The 24,019-nt window shown below is 35.6% G+C and overlaps 3 protein-coding genes across 5 annotated transcripts; all 3 read left to right on the top strand.

The window, feature by feature from the left end:
- The first annotated feature begins 597 nt into the window (after nucleotides 1-597).
- On the top strand, nucleotides 598-6,363 carry LOC148275776 (uncharacterized). The gene is made up of 5 exons (XM_088235215.1): nucleotides 598-896; nucleotides 1,414-1,476; nucleotides 1,700-1,789; nucleotides 2,759-2,833; nucleotides 6,028-6,363. The coding sequence occupies exons 1-5, from the start codon at nucleotides 767-769 to the stop codon at nucleotides 6,033-6,035; spliced, it is 366 nt and encodes a 121-aa protein (XP_088091341.1). The 5' UTR covers nucleotides 598-766; the 3' UTR covers nucleotides 6,036-6,363.
- A 223-nt stretch (nucleotides 6,364-6,586) lies between these two features.
- MAGE (necdin, MAGE family member) lies at nucleotides 6,587-20,014 on the top strand. Of its 3 annotated transcripts, none has more exons than XM_088235214.1 (5): nucleotides 6,587-6,968; nucleotides 9,965-10,130; nucleotides 17,878-17,990; nucleotides 18,794-18,889; nucleotides 19,186-20,014. In XM_088235214.1, the coding sequence occupies exons 1-5, from the start codon at nucleotides 6,747-6,749 to the stop codon at nucleotides 19,270-19,272; spliced, it is 684 nt and encodes a 227-aa protein (XP_088091340.1). In that variant the 5' UTR covers nucleotides 6,587-6,746; the 3' UTR covers nucleotides 19,273-20,014. The 3 variants fall into 3 exon arrangements, 1 of the variants encoding a protein (XP_088091340.1); XR_015823941.1 differs by having other exon boundaries at nucleotides 6,615-6,968; nucleotides 17,878-17,994; nucleotides 19,186-19,307; XR_015823942.1 differs by lacking the exons at nucleotides 17,878-17,990; nucleotides 18,794-18,889; nucleotides 19,186-20,014 and adding exons at nucleotides 10,970-11,738; nucleotides 17,369-17,473.
- LOC148275778 (uncharacterized) lies at nucleotides 12,019-16,041 on the top strand. The gene has a single exon (XM_088235213.1). It carries the CDS (start codon nucleotides 12,045-12,047, stop codon nucleotides 13,506-13,508), a length of 1,464 nt encoding a protein of 487 aa, XP_088091339.1. The 5' UTR covers nucleotides 12,019-12,044; the 3' UTR covers nucleotides 13,509-16,041.
- Nucleotides 20,015-24,019: the final 4,005 nt, after the last annotated feature.

Consider the following 24,019-nt stretch of genomic DNA (forward strand, 5'->3'; position numbering starts at 1 on the left):
TATTTATGGCGAACTTTTAATAATTTTAATGTAATAAATAAATCATTTAACATAGATTTATTTGAAAATAATCTTAATAACGTGCGGCGTTTGCTTTCGAAATAACTCGTAGTATTTTTTTCTTTTCTTTTAAGTTTACATTTAATTACTATTCATTTTATGTTCGAGAATCTTTTTTAACTTACAGTGATGCTACTTGTGAAAACCTGTAATTGGCTTATTTGTTATATTTGAGATAATTATAGATGTTGGTTATCCAAATAAATAAAAATAAAATAAAATAAAAATTACCGAGCAACGGTTTCACGACCTATGAGTATCCTTTGATTTGCTAAAAAGATACATTGTGTGGCAACGTCGCATTTAAACGGTCTAGGCTCACGTCTGACAACATGACAACGTCTACTGCTAGCTTTCGTGTGTTGTTTATTGTCAGGCAGTTTTCAGCCAATACAAGTCTTTCTAGTCATTCTTCCGATGTCGCACAAGCCACTTGCTAGTAAATCAATACAGTTTGTGGCGCAACTGTCGGCGGCGTGTGCCCAGCCACGCCGTGCCGGCCGGCGTCCTTCTAGACGAACCGCCAATTTATCCGTTTCCATTCGAAATCGCTGTCACACTGCTCTCTGTGTTTTTGCACTTTTTCTTCGAAATACCGAGTTGTTGCGTACCGAATCGTAATTCTACGAAAAAACTACATCGTTTTCCGAAACGATATCCACATTTATTTAAAGAACGGATCAATCGTGTTTAAAGTCCCAAATTTATGAATTTATCCGATGACAAGATTAATCGACGTTGTTTTGTGTGCATTAAACACTTCAACGCATTCGACTTTAGCCAATACAATGACATCCAGCTTTTATTGTGCTCTGTGCCTACCATTGGATTGCCAGGTAAATTACATGATATCTCATACATAATTATTTCAAGAATTTGTCTCATGTTGCACGTTTATTTGTCCCGTTTGCCTGCCCTGCAAATTTATAACTCATAGGGAAAGCATACTTTTATTAATCTGGACCCATTTTACAATTAAAGTTATTAGTATTTCTGCAAGAAAAATATATGTACGACTTAGGTTAGCTTTCCACTGTAATTGCACCTTATTTATCCGTCTTGTGTCTATACAATTGCAAGTCTGCTTTTGGAATGTGGTGTTTGTGATTTGTCTTACAGTTTTGCTATATCGTTACCATATTTTTTGTCTCAATCGGAGTTTATATTGTTTTTACAGTTGATTAATCGGGTTATTATGTATGTACAAAGTTGGCGTAGTGCCTTTTCCTGCAACTTCCGACATTTTTATTTGGTCATTATTTACAAACAATTACTAGGGTGGCATGGTGTGTATACAATTGTAAGGATGTGCTTTTGCAATGTGGTGTTGGTAATTTGTATTTTTTTTTACAGGGTTTAACAAGTCACCATCCAAAGAAAATAGTTTTCATTATTTACTTGGTGAACAGAGTTCGGGTATGTATTTCTATAATTTTCACATTTCCTTACACCCCTTCTTTCAGACTTATGTACTATCTCAGTTATTATATTGTCGTTAATGCTTTCTACACGTCCTAACCATCTCAGCTTATTCTTTTCTATTCGTTCAAGCCTTACTCGATCTTTCAAGGTTTTTCCTGAAATTCTTGCATTATGTTATCTGGTATGATGTTCATTTTATTTTTATTGTGAATTACAGTCGGCGTAGCTGTTACTGAAGAACTCCCCTGTGCACTCCCGGAAGGCGTTGCCAGTTGCAGTGGTACGACTTTCATCCAACCTATTTCTGGTTTGTAGTAATATTTTTTTATTTTTGTAATAAAAATTTACAGACATACATATTTATATATAAGAGAAAGAGAAACATCTTGGTTTCTTTGTTAAAAAGAAAAAATAATAAACAATACATATAAATTCAGGAGAGTTCAGCGTGTGTAAGAGTTAATGGGAGATTTACATCTTGGTTTGCGATCTCAAAAGGCGTGAAACAGGGATGTGTAATGTCACTATGGTTGTTTAATCTATACATGGACAACTGCATGAAAGAGATAGAATGTATGGGTATTGGAGCAAAAATTGATAATTTTTCAGTCAGCTGCTTGTTGTATGTTGATGATGCAGTTCTGTTAGCAAGCAGCAACGAGAATTTGCAACAAATAGTCTCTAGAATGTATGATGTATGCCTGGAGAGCCAATTGCCGATGAACCAAAGTAAGTCAAAAGTGATGATATTTGAACGTAGTTATACAGAAAGCAGCCAGCCATAGAAAGGTGAAACTGAGATAATAGCCATTTTGTGAAAAGGGTGAATTATAAAATCTACACAACAGTTGGAATGTTTTTGACTAACAAATGATAACAATGAATACATAAGTTTTTTTTAAATATTACAAACAAGAATCTTATTATGTATTTGACCAGTTTAAATGATTTTTATAGTACCATAAGATTTTTCTAGTTTTGTGGGTGTTTTATGCAAATTGAGAAATGCCGTTTTTGTGATCGTCAAAGACTACAGCGTCTGAGCGTGGGCCATTCCTTTTTTAATTATTAAAAAGTTTATAGCACATATATATCGTATGACATGACCATGAAAGTGACCCTCTCAGTTGAAACAAATTTCTGACCCATAATTTTCTCCAGCAAATCGGCATATTAAAGCTGTTTGTGTTTTCAAAGAACTTAAAATGTATACATACAGTTACTTGTCCGACTCATTGACACATTGTCACATATTACTAATTAATAATGTTTTTAGATATCAACGCTGATGACATATCAGGCCCACTGCGTATTTCTGGTCCGAGTGCCCTCCAGCAGAGTACACCAAAAAGTTAGTATCAAATGACATGTATTCAATTATGCATTTTCTCTTGGTTCTTGGACAGAGAGATTTCGTTCTACGTAATATCCACAGATACTTTGTTTCTATCATGTTCATGCAGTTTATTAATAATGCTAACCCCTTACACTGCTAAACAACGATATATCGTTGTTGTTAATCCCTATCATAAAGTTCTAACTAGACTGATGCTGACGACATAATCCTCAAAAGGGTAAATGAATTCGGGAATTGCTTGTTGCACTTAACCGTCAGTGGTATAAAACTTCTAGCTAGCCGGAACCTGAAACAGCGATTTTTTTACATTGCAAAAACAGTGAAATAAAAAATAAATCAATGTAAATACTCGTATTTAGATTTTTCAATCACTTATATGATATTTGAGGAAAATAATTGTATTCTGTGCTTTCCCCGCTATTATACCCGACCCAGTGATTACGAAAATATTGACGTACTTCGTTGAATAACTAATTGAATATTTTAACTTTAATATAATAACTCCTATCTAGTGAGGTCCCTATATCACCGGAAAACCCCATAATTAAGAATATAAACAAATAAGTAAAGAGCCATAAAACATAAAAATAATTTACCATGGAACCTAATGATTGTCAATTAGGACGTTTGAATATTAAAAAAATAATTTGTTAATTTATTATAATGGGTACCCACAGTAATGGGAAATTAAAATGTTTTAGCTGTTCATTAGGTATTAATTATTACTCTACAAAAAAAACGTAATTATTATTATACAAACTCTATTCTACAAACTATTCTACAAACAAAACGTAATTGTGGTAAATGAGGTATATTAGCTCGATTTTGATCCAAGAATACTTCAGAAAAAGTTTCTTCGATTTCTTCCATAAGAGTCATATAAACTATCATCACATCACTTAGAAGTTGATCGTTATTGTCTAATTCACTTTCGGAATAGGTTGAGCTGCTAAGTCTCCAAGTTTTTCGGTGAGGTACTATTATTTCTATATCACTTTCACTATCCGTTATCATTTTGAATGATATATTTTGTAAATTTATTCACAATAAAAAGGACGCTTTGCAGAGTTAAATTGTTTGTTAGAGTAACAAAGTAAGATTAAAAATATATATAAATGTAAAAAATATGTAATTTACCACAGCTGTTTGTAATTTCGGCAACTGTTGTCTATCTCGCTCAATCCATTATGCGTGAACTAGCTATTAGTGAAACGGAATATTTTTCTTGGAAGAGATATCAATTTGTGAGACAGTTGCACAAAAACTTTTTTTATTTTTTATTATATTATTACAACTACCAAGAAATAATATAACTTCTTAGTACATTTACCAGTTATCTTTAAGTTTCAATCTAAATAACTCCCTACAAACATTTGGACATACTCTTAAAATATTGTTGATTAAAAAACTTGCATAAAAAAATTAAAGTGTTTTTAGGCATTACCTAGGAGGTGAAATAATTTATCTAGATGAAACTCACCGACATCAATAAAGGTTTGATGCCGCCCGTCAATTAAAAAATGCGTTTGTAGTGTCTAGAGTCGATTGTTGTAATGGTATCTATGCAGGTCTGCCAATGAATTGTACCTAGAATGTACCTTCGGGGTGGTACTGAATGTAGAGTTCACGGGTTTGAAATTGAAGGCCATGAAATCGTACAAATGTTTGATGTGCCACATCTTTTGAAGGGATTTAGAAATAATATGCTAGTAAAAGATGTACATTTTGTTCAAAATTCTGTATCAAAAATAGCAAAGTGGTCCCATATTGTACAATCATACACCTACGATCAAGCAAGAGGGGAAGACTTTTTCCAAATGCACAAATTAACAGATTGTCATATTTTCCCCGATAAACTTAGAAAAATGAAGGTCAAGGTTGCTGCTCAGGTGTTCAGCAGGACAGTAGGAACTACCATGAAATCTTTGGCAGATACTGTGGATGATATTGACGATGGGGCATCACAGACTGCTGATCTTATCTTATTTATAAATAAACTTTTCGACAGTTTAAATGGCAGTTCTCTCAATGCTGATAGTATTACTTGTAAATACCGTTGTGGAGTCAGATTAACATCTCCCCACTGGAAATTTTGGCAGGAAGCTATTTCCATCTTAAAATCAGTAAAATTTGTAGATTCCTAAAACCAAAAAATATCAATACCACCTACAGTGCGTAACTGGATTACAACTCTGGAAGCAATATCATATTTGAGTAATAAATTACTTACATGTTATAAATTTACTTTTGTGCTTCCACGTAACCTTAACCAAGACCCCATTGAAAACTTTTTTGGCATGGTAAGAAGTCAGGGTGCACGTAACATTAACCCCTCTAGTTCAAATTTTATAGATGCTTTTAAGTCGCTTCTCATATCAAACTTATCTCATACTCGCTCCATTGGAGAAAATTGTGAAAATGATGACGGTGAAATTTTAGATTCATTAAAACTTTTTTTAACATCGGACATCGAAGTCACTCCTTACCAACAAGTTCTTCAAGACAGAAAAGTAGTCAATATGTTGCGGTTTGTAAATATATAGCTGGTTATGTGGCAAAACGGGCTCTATCTAAATTTGGATCTTGTTGTGAATGTAGACTGGATCTTAAATCTGAAATACAGTTACCGGGGCATAGTTTAATAACTTCTAGGGCATGTGGTCCAAATACTTTAATCCACCCAACAATCAAAATCTATAAAGTTTTTAATACCATTGTCAATCACTGCAAAAATAATTTACCGATTATTTGCCATAAGTTTCATGTTATGTCGAGTTTGAAGGAAATAGTACTATCTAAATTAAATCCAGCATGTTTATCTTGTCCAGCACATAGAGGCCATCTTTTTGATTTTATTGTTAACTTAGTATTATGATTATATATTTTTCTTGGTGTAAACAAATGAACTTTCTATTAACTGGGCGAAAAAAATTAGAGTCTTGCATTGTTGATCCTCTCAAATTACAAGCTAGAAAGTCTTATAATAAAAGACTTAAGAATAAGAAGCGCAGACAATAGAGTAGATACATGCATACCCTTTTCTTCTTACCTGCCATATTAGCACTTCATTTCATTACTTAATAAGCTTATAAGTGCTTCCTACTTGTTTTATTCCTAAGCAGCAGCCTAGAAATGTCAATGTGAAATAAAATAAATTATCCACCATTAATAATATTCTTTTGTTTCAGAATGGTGATTGTTGATGCCATGGCTCTTAATCTGCACGAAGAAAATATTTTTCATCCAGGATTAGCAGGGATCCAATGCTGATCACAATGCTGAACAATTTTTAAATAATACTCAATTGTTATTTTTGATAATCCAATATACTAACCACACATGTATATAATATTATTTTACAAGTGTCAGTTTTCTTTCTCGATTCTTTCTGACGCATATAATAGAATCGATCGATTTATTTTAACAGTAAAATAAAACTATTAAAAATGTTTTTTTAAAATTTTATTTATGTATTCCTATTCCATAATAAATTTATTGTGCAATATCAATATAAAATTGTTTTTTTAAATACAAGACAGAAAAATTAAATTGCGTGCTAATACTTGTATTTAATTAAGCAATTTTGTATTGATATTGTACAATAAATATCAATATATAATGCAACGCAGTGATTTGAATTTTCGCGCCATCGTCAAGCTTCTTGTATGCCACACTAGACAGCGCTGCGATCGACGCCAAAAGTACTTAGATATAGTACCATAGTTTCCTGTCTAAAGATATCTGTAGTCTGTGGATATGGACCACAACTCGCAACTGACGCAACGCACGCTTCAAACTTCAAAACAATCGGAAATCGGTTCATTTGTTTACTATAGTTTATTAGATTTCTGTGAGTGTTTTCTGGAAGTGTTCTCAAACTTGAAATTATCTGGATATTTGTCAAAACATGAGCCAGGCAAGTCAAGCAAACAGATCTTCAAGCCGGAATCTAGACGAAGATGAATTGGTAAATGTTTCGGGGGATCTCGTACGATTTTTAATTAACAAAAGCGTAACCAAACACCCAATTAAAAGAGGAGATATTCTAAAATATTTAAATACTCTCCGTGATGGATTATCACGTATCGCAAATGAAATTATCATCGCAGCCAATAGGAAACTTATAGATGTGAGTAATATTAAATATTATTTTTTAATTCACTTGATAAAATCACAATAAATTAATCAGGAAAACAATTGAAACATTATCTCTTAATAGTGAAAAGGTTTGTGAAATTTTGTTTACAAAATATCATTTGTTATGTATTAAATGTTGCCTCAAGTAATCTCTTTCAATCGATCATGGATAATTTTTAATCACCACATTTTAATAATATGGGATGAATAGAGTACAACGAACATTCAAAAAAATGTATTTAATAAAATCATTCACACCACATTATCAGATTCATATAAATTCAGTGGAAATAGTACAAGCATAGAATTAAGAAGTATTCTTAATTCTATGAAAACAAGCTTTATTTTATTAATATGTTGTATATAAAATAACTTAGATGATGCGAATATTGCTTATGACGCAGTCCCGAACATTTTATCTTGAAAATTGATGTTATCCTTGAGAACTAGAGAATACGAAATATTTGTTTAATAGGTGTTTGCAATATTTCATTATCCTAGGACTGGCTGCCTGCAATGTAAGGCGGCGTGTTACCAATGATCGCAATACACTACATTTGATGTTCATGCACCATCGGGTGTGGATAGGGCTTAGAGCAGGGCTGCTCAAACGGTAGTGCTTTTTTGAGTCGATCTAGAGAAAAAATATCCCATATTGAACTATTCACAGATTTAGTTTTAGTAGGTAGGTAACTAAAACAAAATGTAGTGAATAGACAACTAAAATTTATTCGATCCACAATTAGGTCAGAGAAACCCCCTCATCACTTTCTTTTATCGTAATAACCCCCTACTAGCGGAAAAAGGCGGCTTTATCAAAGGAACGCGCTGTACTTGTCAAAGAGAAGCCGCGTTTTTCATTCCCGCCGATTTTTCTAGAAACTTCAGGCGGCGTATTTGGCGGAAACATTCAATACTTCGTTCGCGCCGATATAAATGTTGCGCCTGCGGGAATAGAAGTCAGTCTGAGTTGTAACTTGAAGGCGATACGTCGATACAAGGTTTATTAATAAATAGTACAAAATGAGTGCGGCGAAGAAAAGTAAAACATATCATTTTAATAACGATTGGGAGGAAGAATTTTTCTTTTGTATGGTAATGGATAAGTGAATTTGTTTAATTTGCCGTGCGTCATTTGCAATAAATACCTAAGTGTGGGAACTTAGAGAGGCATCATAAAACGGTTCATAAAAACTATGAAAAGGATTTTCCGTCACAGAGTGAATTAAGTAAACGAAAAGTATGTTATTTGATATTCTTAGAGGTGGGGGTCAGTGCTATCAAGCTCCTGACGTCTGACGATTTGATAACTTGTTTGAAAAAAGAACAAACCATGTTCACAAGACCAGCCAAACAATCAAAAGCTGCAACAATTGTGTCATTTAAAATATCTCATATAATAGCGAAACACAAGAAATCATTTGAAGATGGAGCGGGTGAGACTTTATTTGGAGATTTTAAAAATAAAATAGAGATAATGTCTGCTATTGGAGAACTTCAGTTATCTCGTCCGACGTTCACAAGGCGTGTTGAAGTCATGAGTCAGGACATGGTAGATAAACTAAAACATAATATTATAAAATGTACATACTTTTCTCGACAGACGCTGCCCAGCTGTGTATTTTTATTTGAATGGTATTCAATGACATTTCGGCTAAGGAAGAGTTTTTGACAATGATTCCTCCGAAAGGAAAGACCTGTGGCGAAGATATATATGACATTATCTTTAATTTTGTAACAAACTACAAGCTACCAATATATAAACTAGTGTCCATTACAACCGATGGAGCACCAGCAATGACTGGAAACAAAAATGGTTTTGTGGCATTGTGTCGAGCCAATGACGATTTCCCTTCATTTTTCTCGTTCCATTGCATTATACATCAACAAGTTTTGTGTTCAAAAGTTATAAACATGGAGGAGATTAGGCCAATTCGAAATACGTTTTTGTGATTTCAGTAAATTGGCAAATACCATATCATTTATGAGTTGTCCTTTTTCATGTAAAAACGTCATGTAAAAACATTGAGGAATTAGCTACTGAAATAGCAAGTCAGTTTAACATGGACTCATGTTCTGTTGAAAATGAGTTAGTGCAGATTATATCAGATATACATCTCAAAGCCACAGCATCTAATACCAAATTCTGGTGTTTTATATCGAAAGATAAAATCCGTTTCTAATGCAAATCGCCTTTCAGCTGACGACAATGTTTGGGTCAACTAACATGTCTGCATTTTCTGAAATGAAGATAATTAAGTCAAAATATCGCAATCGACTAACTGACAAATATATGTCGTAATGCTTGTGATTAGCATTCGGTGATTATGTAACATCTTATTAAAAGTATGCTGAGAACATGCAGTGCCACGCTTCAACATCCAAAGTCACTCTTTAGTTAAGTTTAGACACTAGAACTCGTTTGTTTTGTAAGAACCAATAAACTCGCAATTTTGAATAATTATAAGTTTATTCATGGTCATTTTAGAGCAGACCTATACTTACCTTAACTTAAAAAATGCATATTGTGCGGAAAACTAATATCTATGCCACGATACACCCTACCTAGTCGACAATCCTGCATCACATTTACTTGCAGCCTCTCAGAGTCGATCGATCATAGTCTTAAATTATTGAGGTAGATTGCCAGCAGTTCAAATTTGAATACCCCTAGCTTAGAGTAATAACACGCCACTGGCTAATAATCACCCATACGGAGAAAAACCAGTCTATGATTATTAACCACGAAGTTAGTTACAGATTACAGCAATACAACGGGCCGTTGGTACTCGGGTCGAGAATTGCAAACTGAAACCGTCCATTACTCGTTTGTTGTTAAAATAAAAACCAATAAAAAAAATTGGTATGCTTATGTTTTATGCAATAGTGCTAAAGGGCTTCTCTAGTGAATTGTTACTCTGAGGGATAGGGTGTGATAATGATGATGATGTTTATTATGAATATTAATAATTTATTAACACTTTCCAGGTCTATGGATATAAGTTGGTAGAAGTAAATTCTAAATCTCAGTACATATTAGTTTTGTGCGAAGAAGAAACCAGAATTAATAATGAGGACAATCATTCTAAACAACAATTACTCCTAGTTCCTACATTAGCTCACATTTTTATGAATGGTGGATCCGTAAAAGAAGGTAAATTGTCTTATTTATTAATTATTAAACATAATTAAAATATTAAAAAACTAATAATGATTATGAAATATACTCATAATCATATATGATGGGGTACCCAAAAGAAATTGCACCAATATTTAAAAAAAAAAATATTTTACAAAAAAACATTAATAACCAAAGTACTCTCTATTGGGGCGTATTGGTCCAATTTCTATTCCATTAATTCGTCTTCTGTGATACTTGATAGCTCCTCCGTTGTTTTTTCTTCACTTCAGTAACGTCGGCACAACGCTATCCTTTCATGTCTTTCTTCATTAGGGGGAATAAAAAGAATTCGCAGGGGGCTAGATCGGATAAATTGGGATGATAGAGCACTGTGGTCGTAGTATTTTTGGTAAAAAATTGGCGCACAGTGAAGGCTGTGTAAGATAAAATTTGGCAGCCACCCTTCTCATCCCCAAATCTTCACTTAAACTTTGCTGCATGGAAATTTAAGTCACTTCAGATAGCTCCACAACTTATTTAATTGAGTTTTAACAACATTTTTGTTGGTTTAGGCCGTCAAAGGATGCCCAGATTAGGTTCAGTTATTAATTGACATTTCACCTCTTTTAAAACAGGAAAACTACTCAAAAACTTGTATTTTTCACAATGAATTTTGTAACTTTTAAGAGTTTTTGTGCCAGTTTTCAATCATCCATCGCAAAAACAACGGGCACCCAAAACAACTGTCAACGAAAAAGCGAAAGACGTTTTGTTTTTTTTTTTTTTAAAGCCAATTTGTATTCTTTTTGTCCTTGCCCTCATGACTGAGGATGGCGGCTGCACTCTATGTTTTTTTTTTTGGTCTGCCTCAGGGTAGTCCTGTTCCGGGCGGAGTGAAAAGCATGTCACTGAAGACCCCAGCATAGATTTTAATAAGTAGCTCCATTGGGTAGGTGAGCAACTTCTGGATCTTCTTCCCTCCGCTCTGCCCATCACAATCAACTTTTCGAGGCTGTCTGGTTCTCTCCTGACGATGTGTCCAAAATACTGTAAGATTCGTCTGTAACATATAGTTGACAGTCAGTAGTTCTGTCCCGCATCCCGAACATTCTTCTCCAGCACCACATTTTGAAGGCATCAATCTTCTCTCTGATTCTCTCAATGTTCATGTTTCTACTCCCTAAAGGAATATGGAGGAAATCAGAGTTATAACAAGATGACCCTTAGTATTTTTAGTAATGCTTCAATCTTTCCATATCTTAACGAGTCCCATTGCGATCCGCCTTTTGTCACAACCACTGGTATCACTGATGTTTGAGCCCAGATAGATAAAGTCATATACTTATTCAAAATGCTTTAATATGTTTGATGAAGGAAGGTTATTGGCTCTATCAATCACCATTAATTTGGTCTTACTTTGATTGATACTCAGACCAAGTGCCAATTTGTATAGATTGTAGCAAAAATATTTTAAGATGTATTGCAAAAAATTAAAAAAAAAGATTTAATGTAATTTTGATATTGTTTTCTAATATTACATACTCTTTCACTAAGTGGTTATTGAAAACAAAAAAAACATTTAAAAAAACTTATTTTTTTATTTTGCTTCATGGCAAAGAAAAAACATTGCCCAATTTTTCAGTATGTTTAGGGGATCATTGTCTATGACTAACAGTGGTGGCGGTCGTTTTTGTTTGTCTTAGATAATAATTATTGTGTTTTTTCCTTAAAAAGTCGAAATAATTCACTAATTGGGTTAAAAAAAGAGTGGTGTACATACAATTTTATCTATTATTAAGTGTTTTCAGTAGTTTGTGTTTGTTTTCGTTCTCTGTCCCGAAACCTAATAACCAGGTAACAATTATTTTTTCCATACACGTGTAGCCAAATTTTTTTTTGGTTTTTACAACTTGTTTTGTACTTTTCTTTTTTTTTATTTTGTTATAAATGAATGATAAAGAGAAACCTCCGGATCCACCGGATGGATCTCAATTAGATTCGTCGTGCGGTACAATGGACACTGTTCCAGATCCCGCCGAATTTGTTACAATAAGGCCTAAATCAAAAAAACTCAAACTTATAAATTCGGAGAGGAAATCGAGTTCTGAGTCAGACCGCCCCCTCCCACACAAAACACCTAGCCCCCGACCCTCAGCTTCTACAAACCCAGGTACTCCAGAGGTCACAAACACTTTATCGCCTATTACCACACCTACCAAAGTCCAATCCCGCATGTACAATGGAATGGATCGTGCTCCATTTATCGTACATGTAACAAAAGTACAAGTAGACGGCGTCACCCAAACCAACTTGTACGATATTGACTTCGGTCGATTTCTTCATAGAAACAATATTCGGACTGCCTGGAACGGAATCAAGTCCGTCGGCCGTAACCGTATTTCTGTGGAGTTTAAGACGGCAAACGAAGCCAATACGTTCGTAAAATCAGAAATAGCTAAAAAAGATAATTATAACGTTTTCATTCCGACTTTCCTAGTAACTAAACAAGGTGTTACCAAAGGCATCCCTTCGCACTGGTCTGAACAGGACATTGTGGAGAATGCCGAGGTACCTCATGGATTCGGAAAAGTAATCAAGGCTCGACGACTGAATTACAGATCGAGTAATGGTGACGTAGTCGAATGGAAACCCTCCCACACGGTGGTTTTGACCTTCGACTCAAAATCTCTACCTTCCCACATTTCCATCTTCAATGTGTCCCTCTCCGTAGAACTCTACGTATTTCCGACAATTCAGTGTTTTAAATGCTGTAAGTACGGACATACAAAGACTGTCTGTAGATCCCTTGTGCGCTGTTACAAGTGTGGCTCCTCACACAATGGGGAATCCTGCACGGTGGCGGCAGAAGATATAAAATGCCTCAATTGTTCTGGTAACCACTCTGCCACCAGCAAGCTGTGCCCTGAGCTTAAAAGGCAACAAAACATAAAACACACGATGGCTGATAGAAACATTTCATATATTGAAGCTTCTAAAATGTTCGGAAAAGCGACGATTTCCTATGCAGAAATCGTCTCTAAAACGACAAAACCGAATGTCAATGTTGTTATGCCCGCGCCCTCCGCGCCAATATCCTACAAAAAATCAGTAGAGAGGAAGTCGAGGTCAAAAAAACTACCTTCCAAACCTAATGTTCCTCATCATGACCCTTCACTTCTGTATTTCCCGAATGGACAACTTCCATCTGGTTCTAATGGGAATGCTTTTCCTAGCACAGTCCCAACATCGAACAATACAATTATATCTACCATATTGAGTATTCTAGTATCGATCCTTCAAAACAATCCACAAATACCGTCCAACGTCGCCCATCAACTTCTAAATATAACCTCCCTACTTAACCACCACCATGGCTCCTCAGATGAGGATTCTGCAGTGGAACAGCCATAGCATTTTTAATAAAAAAGAAGATCTCTTGCATACATTGCAAGAAGAATCTATTTCAATTGCGGCCATTTCGGAGACGTGGATGGTCCCGGGATCTACTATTAGATTCCGGGGATTCCACTGTCTGCGAGATGATCGTGAGGATGGGAAGGGTGGCTCTGCCCTCCTCATCAAAAACTCCCTTCCCTTTATCCCTATTAATGTCAAGACTGATGGCTGTCCTTTCCAAGTGACAGCTGCAAAGGTTAATGACTTGACCATCCTTTCCATGTATATCTCCCCAACCAACAAACCCTCAAAATCGATACTTTTATCTTTGTTCCAAAAATTGACCCCTCCGTTCCTTATCCTTGGTGACTTTAATGCTCACCATGCCCTGTGGGGTGCTCCGACATGCGACAGGTTGGGAAGAGATATTGTTGATCTCTTGGATGATCTGAATATGTGTGTCCTTAATGATGGCTCCGCAACGCGCCTTCAGCTTCCAAATCAGCGACCCAGTGCAGTGGATCTCACCATCTCCAGCGCTGCAATGGCACCATCTGTGCAATGGTCAATTAAGGATGACACTATTGGTAGTGATCATTACCCTATAGTAGTCAGCCTCATATCCAGCCATAGATATTGCCAAAGTGGCCTATCCCCTGGGGGAAGACGAAGACCGAGATACATTACAGAAAGAGTTAAATGGAGATACTTCTCTGACGACATTGAACTTAAAGTGAACGAGCTGCCCACCCCGACGAAAGAGAATGTAGTGAAGTGCTATGAAGCATTGTCATCATGCATCGTCGAAGCAGCAGACAAACATGTCCCTGTAAAGGAGAAAGGCAATAGAAGTAAACCCCCCCCTGCCCCATGGTGGGATAGCGAATGTGCGGAGGCAGTTTTGAAAAGGAAAAAGCAAGCTAAAGTTTACTCCTTAAACATGAGCCTAGAAAACCTGTTGAGTTTTAAACAGGTTGAAGCTAAAACAAAACGCCTCTTAAGAGACAAGAAACGACAAGGATGGAAAAACTTCTGTTGCTCTTTATCACGAGACGTGCCTATATCTACTGTTTGGAGCATGATACGTCGATTTAGAGGTTCTTTCACTCCACCAGTGAGACGTCCTGAGACCCTAGGGTGGGTTGAGGAGTTCGCCAACAAATTAGCCCCGCAGACCGCAAATAACTGGAATGAGTCTCCCTATTGGTACCAGTTTACAAATAGAAGCTGGTTAGATCATAGCTTCAGTTTAGATGAACTGAAGACTATTCTGACCCGGCTCACAGACTCAGCTCCAGGGATTGACGGTATACTGTATAGTTTTATCCAACATAACAGTGATCCTACCCTCTCCTACATCCTATCATTGATCAACATGATCTTTGAATCAGGAAACATCCCCCCTTCATGGAAAACCCAATCCATTATCCCTATCCTTAAACCCAACAAAGACCCAAACTTTGGGTCTTCCTACCGCCCCATAGCCCTCTCCTCCACACTGTTGAAAGTGGCGGAACATATGGTGAGACAACGCTTGGACTGGTTTGTGGAGAGCTCGAAAACTCTCCCCGAGTCTCAATTTGGATTCAGGAAAAGAAAGAGCACTATTGAAAGCGTGTCGGTTCTGACATCTGATATCAGAGCCGCTCTTACTAAGAAAGAATTTCTTATAGGTGTCTGTCTGGACATAAGTGGTGCATATGACAATGTTATTATCCATATTCTAGAAGCTAAAATGCTACGAATTGGAATCCCGCGAAAACTCACTTCCTTTATAGCAAATTTGATTCTCTCCAGAAAGGTAGAAATCAGTGTTCGCGGTCATGCTGTGGTGGAGAGAGAGTTGAGCAAGGGACTACCTCAGGGTTCTGTCCTGAGCCCGATTCTCTTCAATATCTATACGCATGACATAAGCGGAATTGTTCCCTCAGAGACAAGTTTGCTTCAATACGCGGACGACTTCTTCATGTATACATATGGGAAGGACCCAAATAATCTAGAAAATACTCTAAATTTAGGTATGAGAAACATCAGGAATTGGTTAGTGGAACATGGCTTGGATCTATCGACTGGTAAAAGTAATGCCATAACCTTTTGTAGACAGCGAAAAATCCCAACCATAAAAATTCAACACGGAGATGAGATAGTACCTTTTACGTCCCAGATTAAGTTCCTGGGAGTAATTCTGGACACTCATCTTACATGGAACTCATACATAAATCATATAGTAAACAAGTGTCAAGCCGGATTGAATACGTTAAGAGCAGTCTCGCGAGTATGGTGGGGGAGCCACCCTTTTATACAGAGACTTTTTTATACTGCGTATATCCGGAGCCATCTAGATTATGCCTCGTTCCTTTTAGAACCTTGTTCAAAAAAGAATCTCCAAAGACTTGACCGGATCCAATCCCAAAGTCTGAGACTAGTCGTCGGAGCCATGAAGTCATCTCCAATTAACGCTTTACAAGTAGAAGCTTGTGATCCCCCACTTGGTATGAGAAGACAATACTTGGCGGATAGATTTCTTCTAAAATGCTCTATCCAAAAATACAACCTGCTCCTCAAAAAGGTACAATTTCTCTCTGACTGCGTGACATCCTCATCTTTTTGGTTTCATAAACCACCCCCTTTACTAGTCAACAGTTTTCATTTTTACAAATCTTTCGAATTTAACATTTATCCTAAAGACCTTCTTCCCCTTTATCGTTTCCCATATAAAACTTCTATTTATGCCCCAAGTATTGAACTCACATTCGGAGTCGAAAGCCACCTACAGCCCCGGTGTACATTCAACCGTATTCGGTCGTCAAGATGGATAGGTTGGAAAATTATCTACACTGATGGATCTCGGTCAGATTCGGCAACCCATACGGGTGCGGCTATATATTGTGAAGACAACAACTTTCAAAGATTGTACAAATTGCACAAGAATGCATCTGTATTTACCGCAGAATGTATCGCAATCCGAGAAGCTGTCAAATACGCCTTAAGCTCACAATATAGCAAGTTCCTAATCCTGTCGGATTCCTTGAGTGCCTTACAAAAAATCAAATCCCCTCCATCCTTTTATCCCGAGGATGAGCTCTGCGTGGAAACTCGATTTCTTCTTTCTATATCAGAGGCATCCAATAAGAGTATTGTTATGTCCTGGATCCCTAGCCATTGTGGTATTCCCGGTAACGAAAAAGTGGACGCGTTAGCAAAGGAGGCGGTCCACTCCGGGGATCCTGCCTATAGTAATTTACTACCACTAGGTGATCTCCTTGTTATGACGAAGGAGAAGCAACTTCGCACATGGCAAGAATATTGGGTAGCCTCTTCCCAAGCCAAGGGTAAACATCTTTTCCAACTGAAACCAAATGTTACAGAAAAGCCTTGGTTTTCCAAAGTGATTCTGAACAAGTTTGAGACATCCTCCATATGCAGAATGCGCATTGGGCACTGCTGCAATGGTTCTCACCTGTTCAGAATCCATGTCCGGGACTCTGCCATTTGCGAATGTCAGCTAGATGAGGAAGATTTAAACCATATTTTTTTTGGATGCCCCATAAATGATTGTTATCCTGATTTCCTATCCGACCTCTCTGATATTAATATCCCATTCCCTATTCATATTCTAACTCTCCTGTCCCCACCCAATAAACGTGTATTTAAAATCCTATGTAAATATCTAGTTGTAAATGGTGTAAAGCTGTAAATATGTTTTATTATTATATGTATATATTATATTAAATACTAACATACTAACTTTTACATATTATATTACTAACACATGTGTATATATGTAAAAAAAAAAAAAAACAAAACTACTCGACACTGGCCAGAACACCCAAGTTGAGATGTGAAAAGGCCATGAAAAAACGAAGAAGAAGAAGAAGTATGTTTAGGGAAATAACTAAATTATTTCTTTAGGTTACAAATCAAACAGAAAATATGTCATTATTTCAATAAAGTTTACAAATAAACATTTACGGATGTCACATGTGTATTTTATTTAATTTCACACTTGATCTTGTCAACAATCGTCAAATACTTCAGCAACCAGACCCGAGCACTTACATGACGATTTTATAACTTTGGCAGTTAAGTGTTAATTTACAAACTACATATTAAGGAGTCCATATCCGAGTAAAATATTTTTATGTTGATGTCATTACGTTAAAGAAAAGTGTAATTTTTTCATTTTAGAAATACACTTTTTTTTATTCTAATTTAAATGCCCATGATGACCAGGTACTACACACTATAATGAGAAGTATGTTCAAACTTCGGTGATAATTTTCCTTACAATCATTTTGTTTAAGTCTGAGGCTGTATCTTAAAAAAATCTAGTTTATTGCAAATTTTTGGTAATGAAATATTATTTAACTTTGTTTTATTTTAGATGCAATGTGGCGGTTTTTGGAGAAGGCGGGATTAATGGAAGAAAATGAAGCCAACATGAAAAAAATCTTGACTCAGCAATTTACTAAAGAATTATACCTCAATTATATCAAAGTAGGTAAATATTATCACAGGATAGAACAAACCCACTGAGCGTTACTTTACATTTTGTAAACTTGTACTACGAGTGTACGAGTATATTAAGTGGAATACCATTTATTTATGTATGGTGTTGCAAACACACAATATGTGCCATTATATTTGTATTTTGTTCTGTACGCACTAACATTGTTCATAACCTCAGAAATTCTTATCAATATTCTGTCTGTATGCATGTTCGAAGGGTTGTTAGTTGTTACAAACCAACTATATATTTATTTATTTTACTGCCATTATAAAAAAGTAGAAATATGTTAACAATACTTGAGCTAATCAAACAAATCCACCATTTATTTAATAATACATAACATAGAAGAAGATAGTGTACATAATCGTGTGTGTGCGACATTTGTGTTCATGTGTATGTATGTGAGTGTGTGTGTTAGGGTGCGTGTGTTTGGGTGTGCTATCCATAAATATGCCGTGCACTGTACAAATACTTCAATTGTATTTTCCTCTTAACTCACAATTTACCTGTTTGAAGCATAGTTCTAACTCAAACCACCGTTTTACCACATTCAGTATATTTCATACTGATTTGGAGCACAAACTTATGTAATATGAGCTTTTAGCTCCAGTATTGAACTGAATATACATAATTTAATGTCACAGCAAATCCCTTTTTTGCTGTTTTTGTATTTATTTCATTATATTTTTACGTGGCAGCTCACTGCAATTATGAGCATTCTGAAAAATCATCTTTATGAAAACTAACCGTTTTTCAACTGTTATTTCCACATCTATATATTTTTTTCTAGACGGGTGAACTGGATAATCCAAAATATTATTTCAAGTGGGGACCAAGAGCCGATGAAGAAATGCCTAAAATTTTTCTTTTGAAAAAAATTGGCGAGGTAAGAGTCAAGTATTTTTTTCTTTACTAAGTATTATGATTAATTAACTTTTTCATTTTAAACATGTACAAACATAAAAAAAATATGAGTGTAAGTATTGTTTTATTTAGACGTGGCTATAAGTACAGTACATATTTATTCTCAATTATTTTTTATGTTTTAACGTTGGAAATTTTTAAAAGTAGTTTGGCAAATTTTCACTCATGTGATTTCGATCATGTGGACTTGCGATTGCTCAATTTTGCTGTGAACTTAAATTATCCGAATATGTAATGGTATATATGTTTTCTCTTTAGGCATTTAACAGAGCACCCGAGTATTGGTACGAGCAACACAAAGAAGCAACAAAACTGGAAGAAAATTCAGTTCGTATAAATGTGTAAAAGTGCATATGTAATAAAAACAATGTTACAATGAATATCTAGTAATTATGCAGAGTAAATAGGCAAAATTGAACGTAGTTATGCAGAAAGCAGCTAGCCATAGAAAAGTGAAACTGAGATTTCATATAGATAGATAGCACTTTTATGAAAAGAGTCAATAATCAAATCTATACATCCGTTGGAATGTTTTCGACTTTGGCAAATGATAAACAATAAATACATTAGTTTTTTTTATAGTTCAAACAAGAATTTAACTCTGTGTTTGACTAGTTTCAATTATTTTTAAAGTACTCTTAAGATTTTTTAGTCCTGTGGGTGTTTTCTGCAAATTGAGAAATGGCATTTTTGTGATCAACACTATTTTTAGAAGGTGATTATTACAGTTTTTTTGTATAAAGCGGACTGGCTGTTTTTAGCAGAACATAGAATTGACCTTACTGCACCCGATAACACCAATATCTCATTTTTTCAAATTTGTGGACTGGCTGCTTTCTGCATAACTACGTTCAATTAATATACCACCTTTTTTATAGCATAGGATCGTATGGTACCTTCGTCAACCCTCAAAAAAATAGCATTATTTAACACTGTAAGTAATTTTCATAAATTCCTTTTTTTTATTTATTAAAACAAATAAAAAACTTTTTAATTATCTTGTTTTCCTAAAAACCAAATGTCATTGCGACATTTGTTTTTATGATCCTTTTAGATTGTAAACAAATAAACTGTTTTATAAAATTTATCCAATGCATTTTTTTTTATTACAGGGCATATTTTTTTTGTAAAGAGAAATCTGAATCCTAGATATAGAATATCTTCGACGCAATGGCTACTCGCAGCTCAAAATCCTGAAAAGGGAATTCGAGTGAACATGTTTGCCTTGTAGTGAAGAGGTTGGGGCATACCATGCTTGGTGTCTTAGGTTTGATCCCTGTCATGGTCGATGTGAAATGTTTGTTTTAAATGATGGTTTTGCACTGCAATATTTCATTGTCCCTGGGACCTGAAGCCTAAGACTGACCTTCATGTAACAAATGATTGAGATGTTTTGCATTGGGTGTACCAATGCAGTGACTTATGCGCCATCAAATGTGAATAGGGATATGATGATTAAACATTTTATAATAAAGGTAGTGAGAAACTTTTCATTGAATAAATTCATAAATAATATATGTTATGTAAATAAATTGGTGCTCTGTTAAATTTGTCTTAATGTGCTTTGAGTTTTTGTGAAAACAATTAAATAAATAAAATATTGTATAATATTGAAAGATATTACAACAGAGATGGAGAATATGTTAATCTATCGAGTCGCTTTTGATAGGAATTTATTTATTTAGGTACTAAAATGATGTCAATTAAAATAAAATGTCAACAATGTGGTAATAACCACAAACCACAATATTGTTGCTGGATATTTCGCTTAGTTACCTAGTAATTCTTATTTCGCTTAGTACTTTTAAACGGTGGTTTTAAAATGGTTTCAGAATATTTCCAACTCCATGTTGTTGATAACGAGATTTGTTATTAATAACAAATCATTGTAATTAGCAGACAAGATCCTAGTTATGCATCATTACATAGTTCTTTATAAGATAAATGATCATTGGTATTGGGGTAGTTAGATGTTTGGCATTTAAAGAACTGATTTACTTTTGGCATGTTAGTTACAAAAACAACATTAAATTTAGTTAATGAAACTGGTTGTGGTTCTGTGGATGTTTTACGGATTGTAGATCGGAAAGCTTGAGGTTCCAACTCTGCTCTATCACAACTTGTTTCCCATTTTCTAGCACAGTTTTTTTTACCGTATTATTATAAAACGGCTAAAAATTTCATCACAAATCTCCATCTGCGAACACAGACCGGACCATGTCAGATATAGACTTATCTAACCAAAGGACAATATATATAATTATTAAATGCTCCAATGTTATGTAGATGCCCTGGAAATAAATATGCACTTCTCGGCACAGGTTACCCCAGTGAGGGCACATTATTTTTAACTCTTGTGTGGCTGTGATGTCACACTAGTCTACATACGATACAAGACTTGATATATCTCTCTTATTTTTTTAAAATGAAGTTGTATTTTTTCTTCAAATAAACATTTTCACACCGAAATTGGAAGTAAAATTTGTAGAACTATGCAGAATTTTAATACTAAAAATATTTCTCCTTGCTACGAAGAATTAATGTGAAGCCAATACAGCAATAAATATGTATAAGAGAGAGCAAGAAGATAGAACTCATACTCATAACAAGGAAGACAGAGACGCTGTTCTGTGGCCGGTGTTTATGTAAAAGAGATTCAGTTGGTTATTGACAATTATGAGGAACCCACGCATGTAATATTAACGGCGTATTTATGATTTTTTTATTTTGCTATAACAGGGCTAAATTATCTTTGTTTTTACAAATTGTGGAAAAGGAATTATTAATCAGTATGTCTCCTTTTTTTTCATATGTCTGACTTTAGAATATTTCATCTTTTGCTTGTAAAACGACGTTACATCACCACAAATGAATTATTTACCACAGTCTTTTAAGAGTTAATGTTTAATACTGTATAAAATGAAAAAAAAACTATTATTTGAGATTTAGACATACTTACCTACTTAAAACATTTTTTTAATGTTACTAATACAACCATTTACCGACTTTTCTATGTATACCGGTTTCTGTTTTCTTAGTACTGTTTATTTTGCTGGTAGATAGCAAAAAGCTTCCTGCAAACGTCCAGATGAACTTTCTTTTGTATGGGCATTAACATTCGAGGAACCCATCTTGCCAAATTTTTTTTCATCTCCAATAGTTAGATATGTTGGATGGTCTGATACGATACACCCACTTCTTTTTCAATCTCCCTGATGGTTATCCTTCTATCTTCCTTAACTTTTTCTTGAATTTCTAGAATTTTTGTCAGTTACAGTGGTCACAGGAGACCCTCCTCCATGTTCATCTTCACATAAAATTCTGACAGACTTAAATTCTCAACACCACCTTTTCACTATAGCCTGATACTGCAGAATCCCCCATGGTGCTCAACAAGTCTTGGTGGATTTAAATTATAAATACGATAAACTACATAATTAACACAGCCTTGCTCATGTGCGTCCATTTAAGCACTGAACACCATTTTGCAGTGGTCAGCAGCTTGCCGTAACTAAACTGTTCCAGGTTTCAACTTGTCGCTTGGTATTTTAGACTTCACAGTCGACAGAGTTAACTTCCTATTGTAATCGGGAGCCCAGGCAACAGTCGGCTATTGCCTTCTGGCCTTCCGGGCCTCGTTTTATCGGCCCTACATACCTCAGTTGAATGGCCTATTAAACCTCGGTTAATTAGGATCTCAGGCACCTAGAAATATCAACCCCTTAAAACCGCACTTTTTTATTGGAATCTATTCAAATGAGATAAAGAAGAATCTGTTACTCAAAAGAATGCTACTAAAGCCATCCAAAATTTATATATATGTTTAATATCTACACAAAGTAAGTGATAGTCGGCTGTAGGCCAGGGGCGAGCTCTCCCAATAACCAATTATTTTCAGCTTACCATATTCTTTTGACATCGAAAGTAATGTTTTATATGACATTATTGTAACCAACCCGTTACAGGGGGGGGGTAGCGGCTTCGTCTCCCTGGTTCCGTTCAATAGGCCCACCCGGCGTAAATGAGGGGCCTGAGCCCGGCGCACCGAGAAAGCACTGACCGCTAAGTCAACCTCAGTAGCCCTGAAAAGGGCTTTCCAACGCGTCCTGTTGGTTCAAAGAGGCGAGCGCAGTCACGGCGGAAGGCAGCGGCGAAGCACGAAGTCCAGCGGGAAGCGGAGGGCAGGAGCGGAGAGTAAAACGCAGTAGTAGTGTCTTGAGTGAACTGATCGTTTATTTTAGGTGTACCCATTATAAGGCCCTCGCGGCGCACTGCCCGACGCCCGAGCGCACGGCCGCCGCTGTGTACAAAAGCCACCGTCGGGGAGTGGGGGTACGGACGACCACTCGTCCGGCCTCCCCCGCTCACTCTGTTCCACCGTCGGCCATGTAAATAGCGGCGTCCACCTGCCCGCTAGCTCAGTCGCCAGTGCGACACGCGGCGAGCAACATACAGATATGAAATACACATGAAATACACAACATTTAACATTTAATTTAATTCCTAAACTATACTTGCCCTCGGTGTAGTCAAGGCCGAATCCGAAAGTGAAACTTCTCGTCTTTATTGTGGATTCAGCACTTGACTTTATCACATACACCGAGGCCCTATACTAAGTTAACATATATAATACATTTTACAAAAATCTAGTTATAAATCCGCCTGAGCGTCCGGAACAATTATTATTAGGAAAAAAACGTATCACAAAAATAGTAATAATAATAAATTGCATTTCTTGGGTTAATCAATTTACATCATATTCCATACAGCGAGTAAGCTGCGCCTCTATCGGCCAAAATTATTACTACCGGAATACAGGAGCTTGCATGGCCAAAGATAAAACATGAATTTCATTACGTCTCCAAACTCCAAATTTCAGATTTACCTTAGAAAAATTTAACTTACGATTACAGTAAAATCTTGTAGCTTTCCTAAATGCAATTTAGTCTTTCAACACTCCTTCATAAGGGCTGTAATTCCTTAAAATAAAACTGCTTCACTTAAGACAGTGCAAGTGAGATAGTATTATACGCACCCGTTATAATGTGAAAATAAGATAACGAATATGTGTAGGAGTATATAACATAGAAGT

The sequence above is a fragment of the Micrasema longulum genome, unplaced genomic scaffold (genome assembly GCF_059751315.1).
Source record: "Micrasema longulum isolate JH-2025_06_02 unplaced genomic scaffold, ASM5975131v1 h1tg001343l, whole genome shotgun sequence".
NCBI classification, from domain to species: domain Eukaryota; kingdom Metazoa; phylum Arthropoda; class Insecta; order Trichoptera; family Brachycentridae; genus Micrasema; species Micrasema longulum.

Excerpts from the sequence above, each read along its gene's own strand:
- LOC148275776 (XM_088235215.1), top strand. The coding sequence starts at position 767 with ATGAATTTATCCGATGACAAGATTAATCGACGTTGTTTTGTGTGCATT. Across the intron at positions 1,477-1,699 it reads ACTTGGTGAACAGAGTTCGG|TCGGCGTAGCTGTTACTGAA; the intron begins GTATGTATTTCT and ends TGTGAATTACAG. Across the intron at positions 1,790-2,758 it reads TTTCATCCAACCTATTTCTG|ATATCAACGCTGATGACATA; the intron begins GTTTGTAGTAAT and ends TAATGTTTTTAG.
- MAGE (XM_088235214.1), top strand. The coding sequence starts at position 6,747 with ATGAGCCAGGCAAGTCAAGCAAACAGATCTTCAAGCCGGAATCTAGAC. Across the intron at positions 6,969-9,964 it reads CCAATAGGAAACTTATAGAT|GTCTATGGATATAAGTTGGT; the intron begins GTGAGTAATATT and ends AACACTTTCCAG. Across the intron at positions 17,991-18,793 it reads TATACCTCAATTATATCAAA|ACGGGTGAACTGGATAATCC; the intron begins GTAGGTAAATAT and ends ATTTTTTTCTAG.
- LOC148275778 (XM_088235213.1), top strand. The coding sequence starts at position 12,045 with ATGAATGATAAAGAGAAACCTCCGGATCCACCGGATGGATCTCAATTA.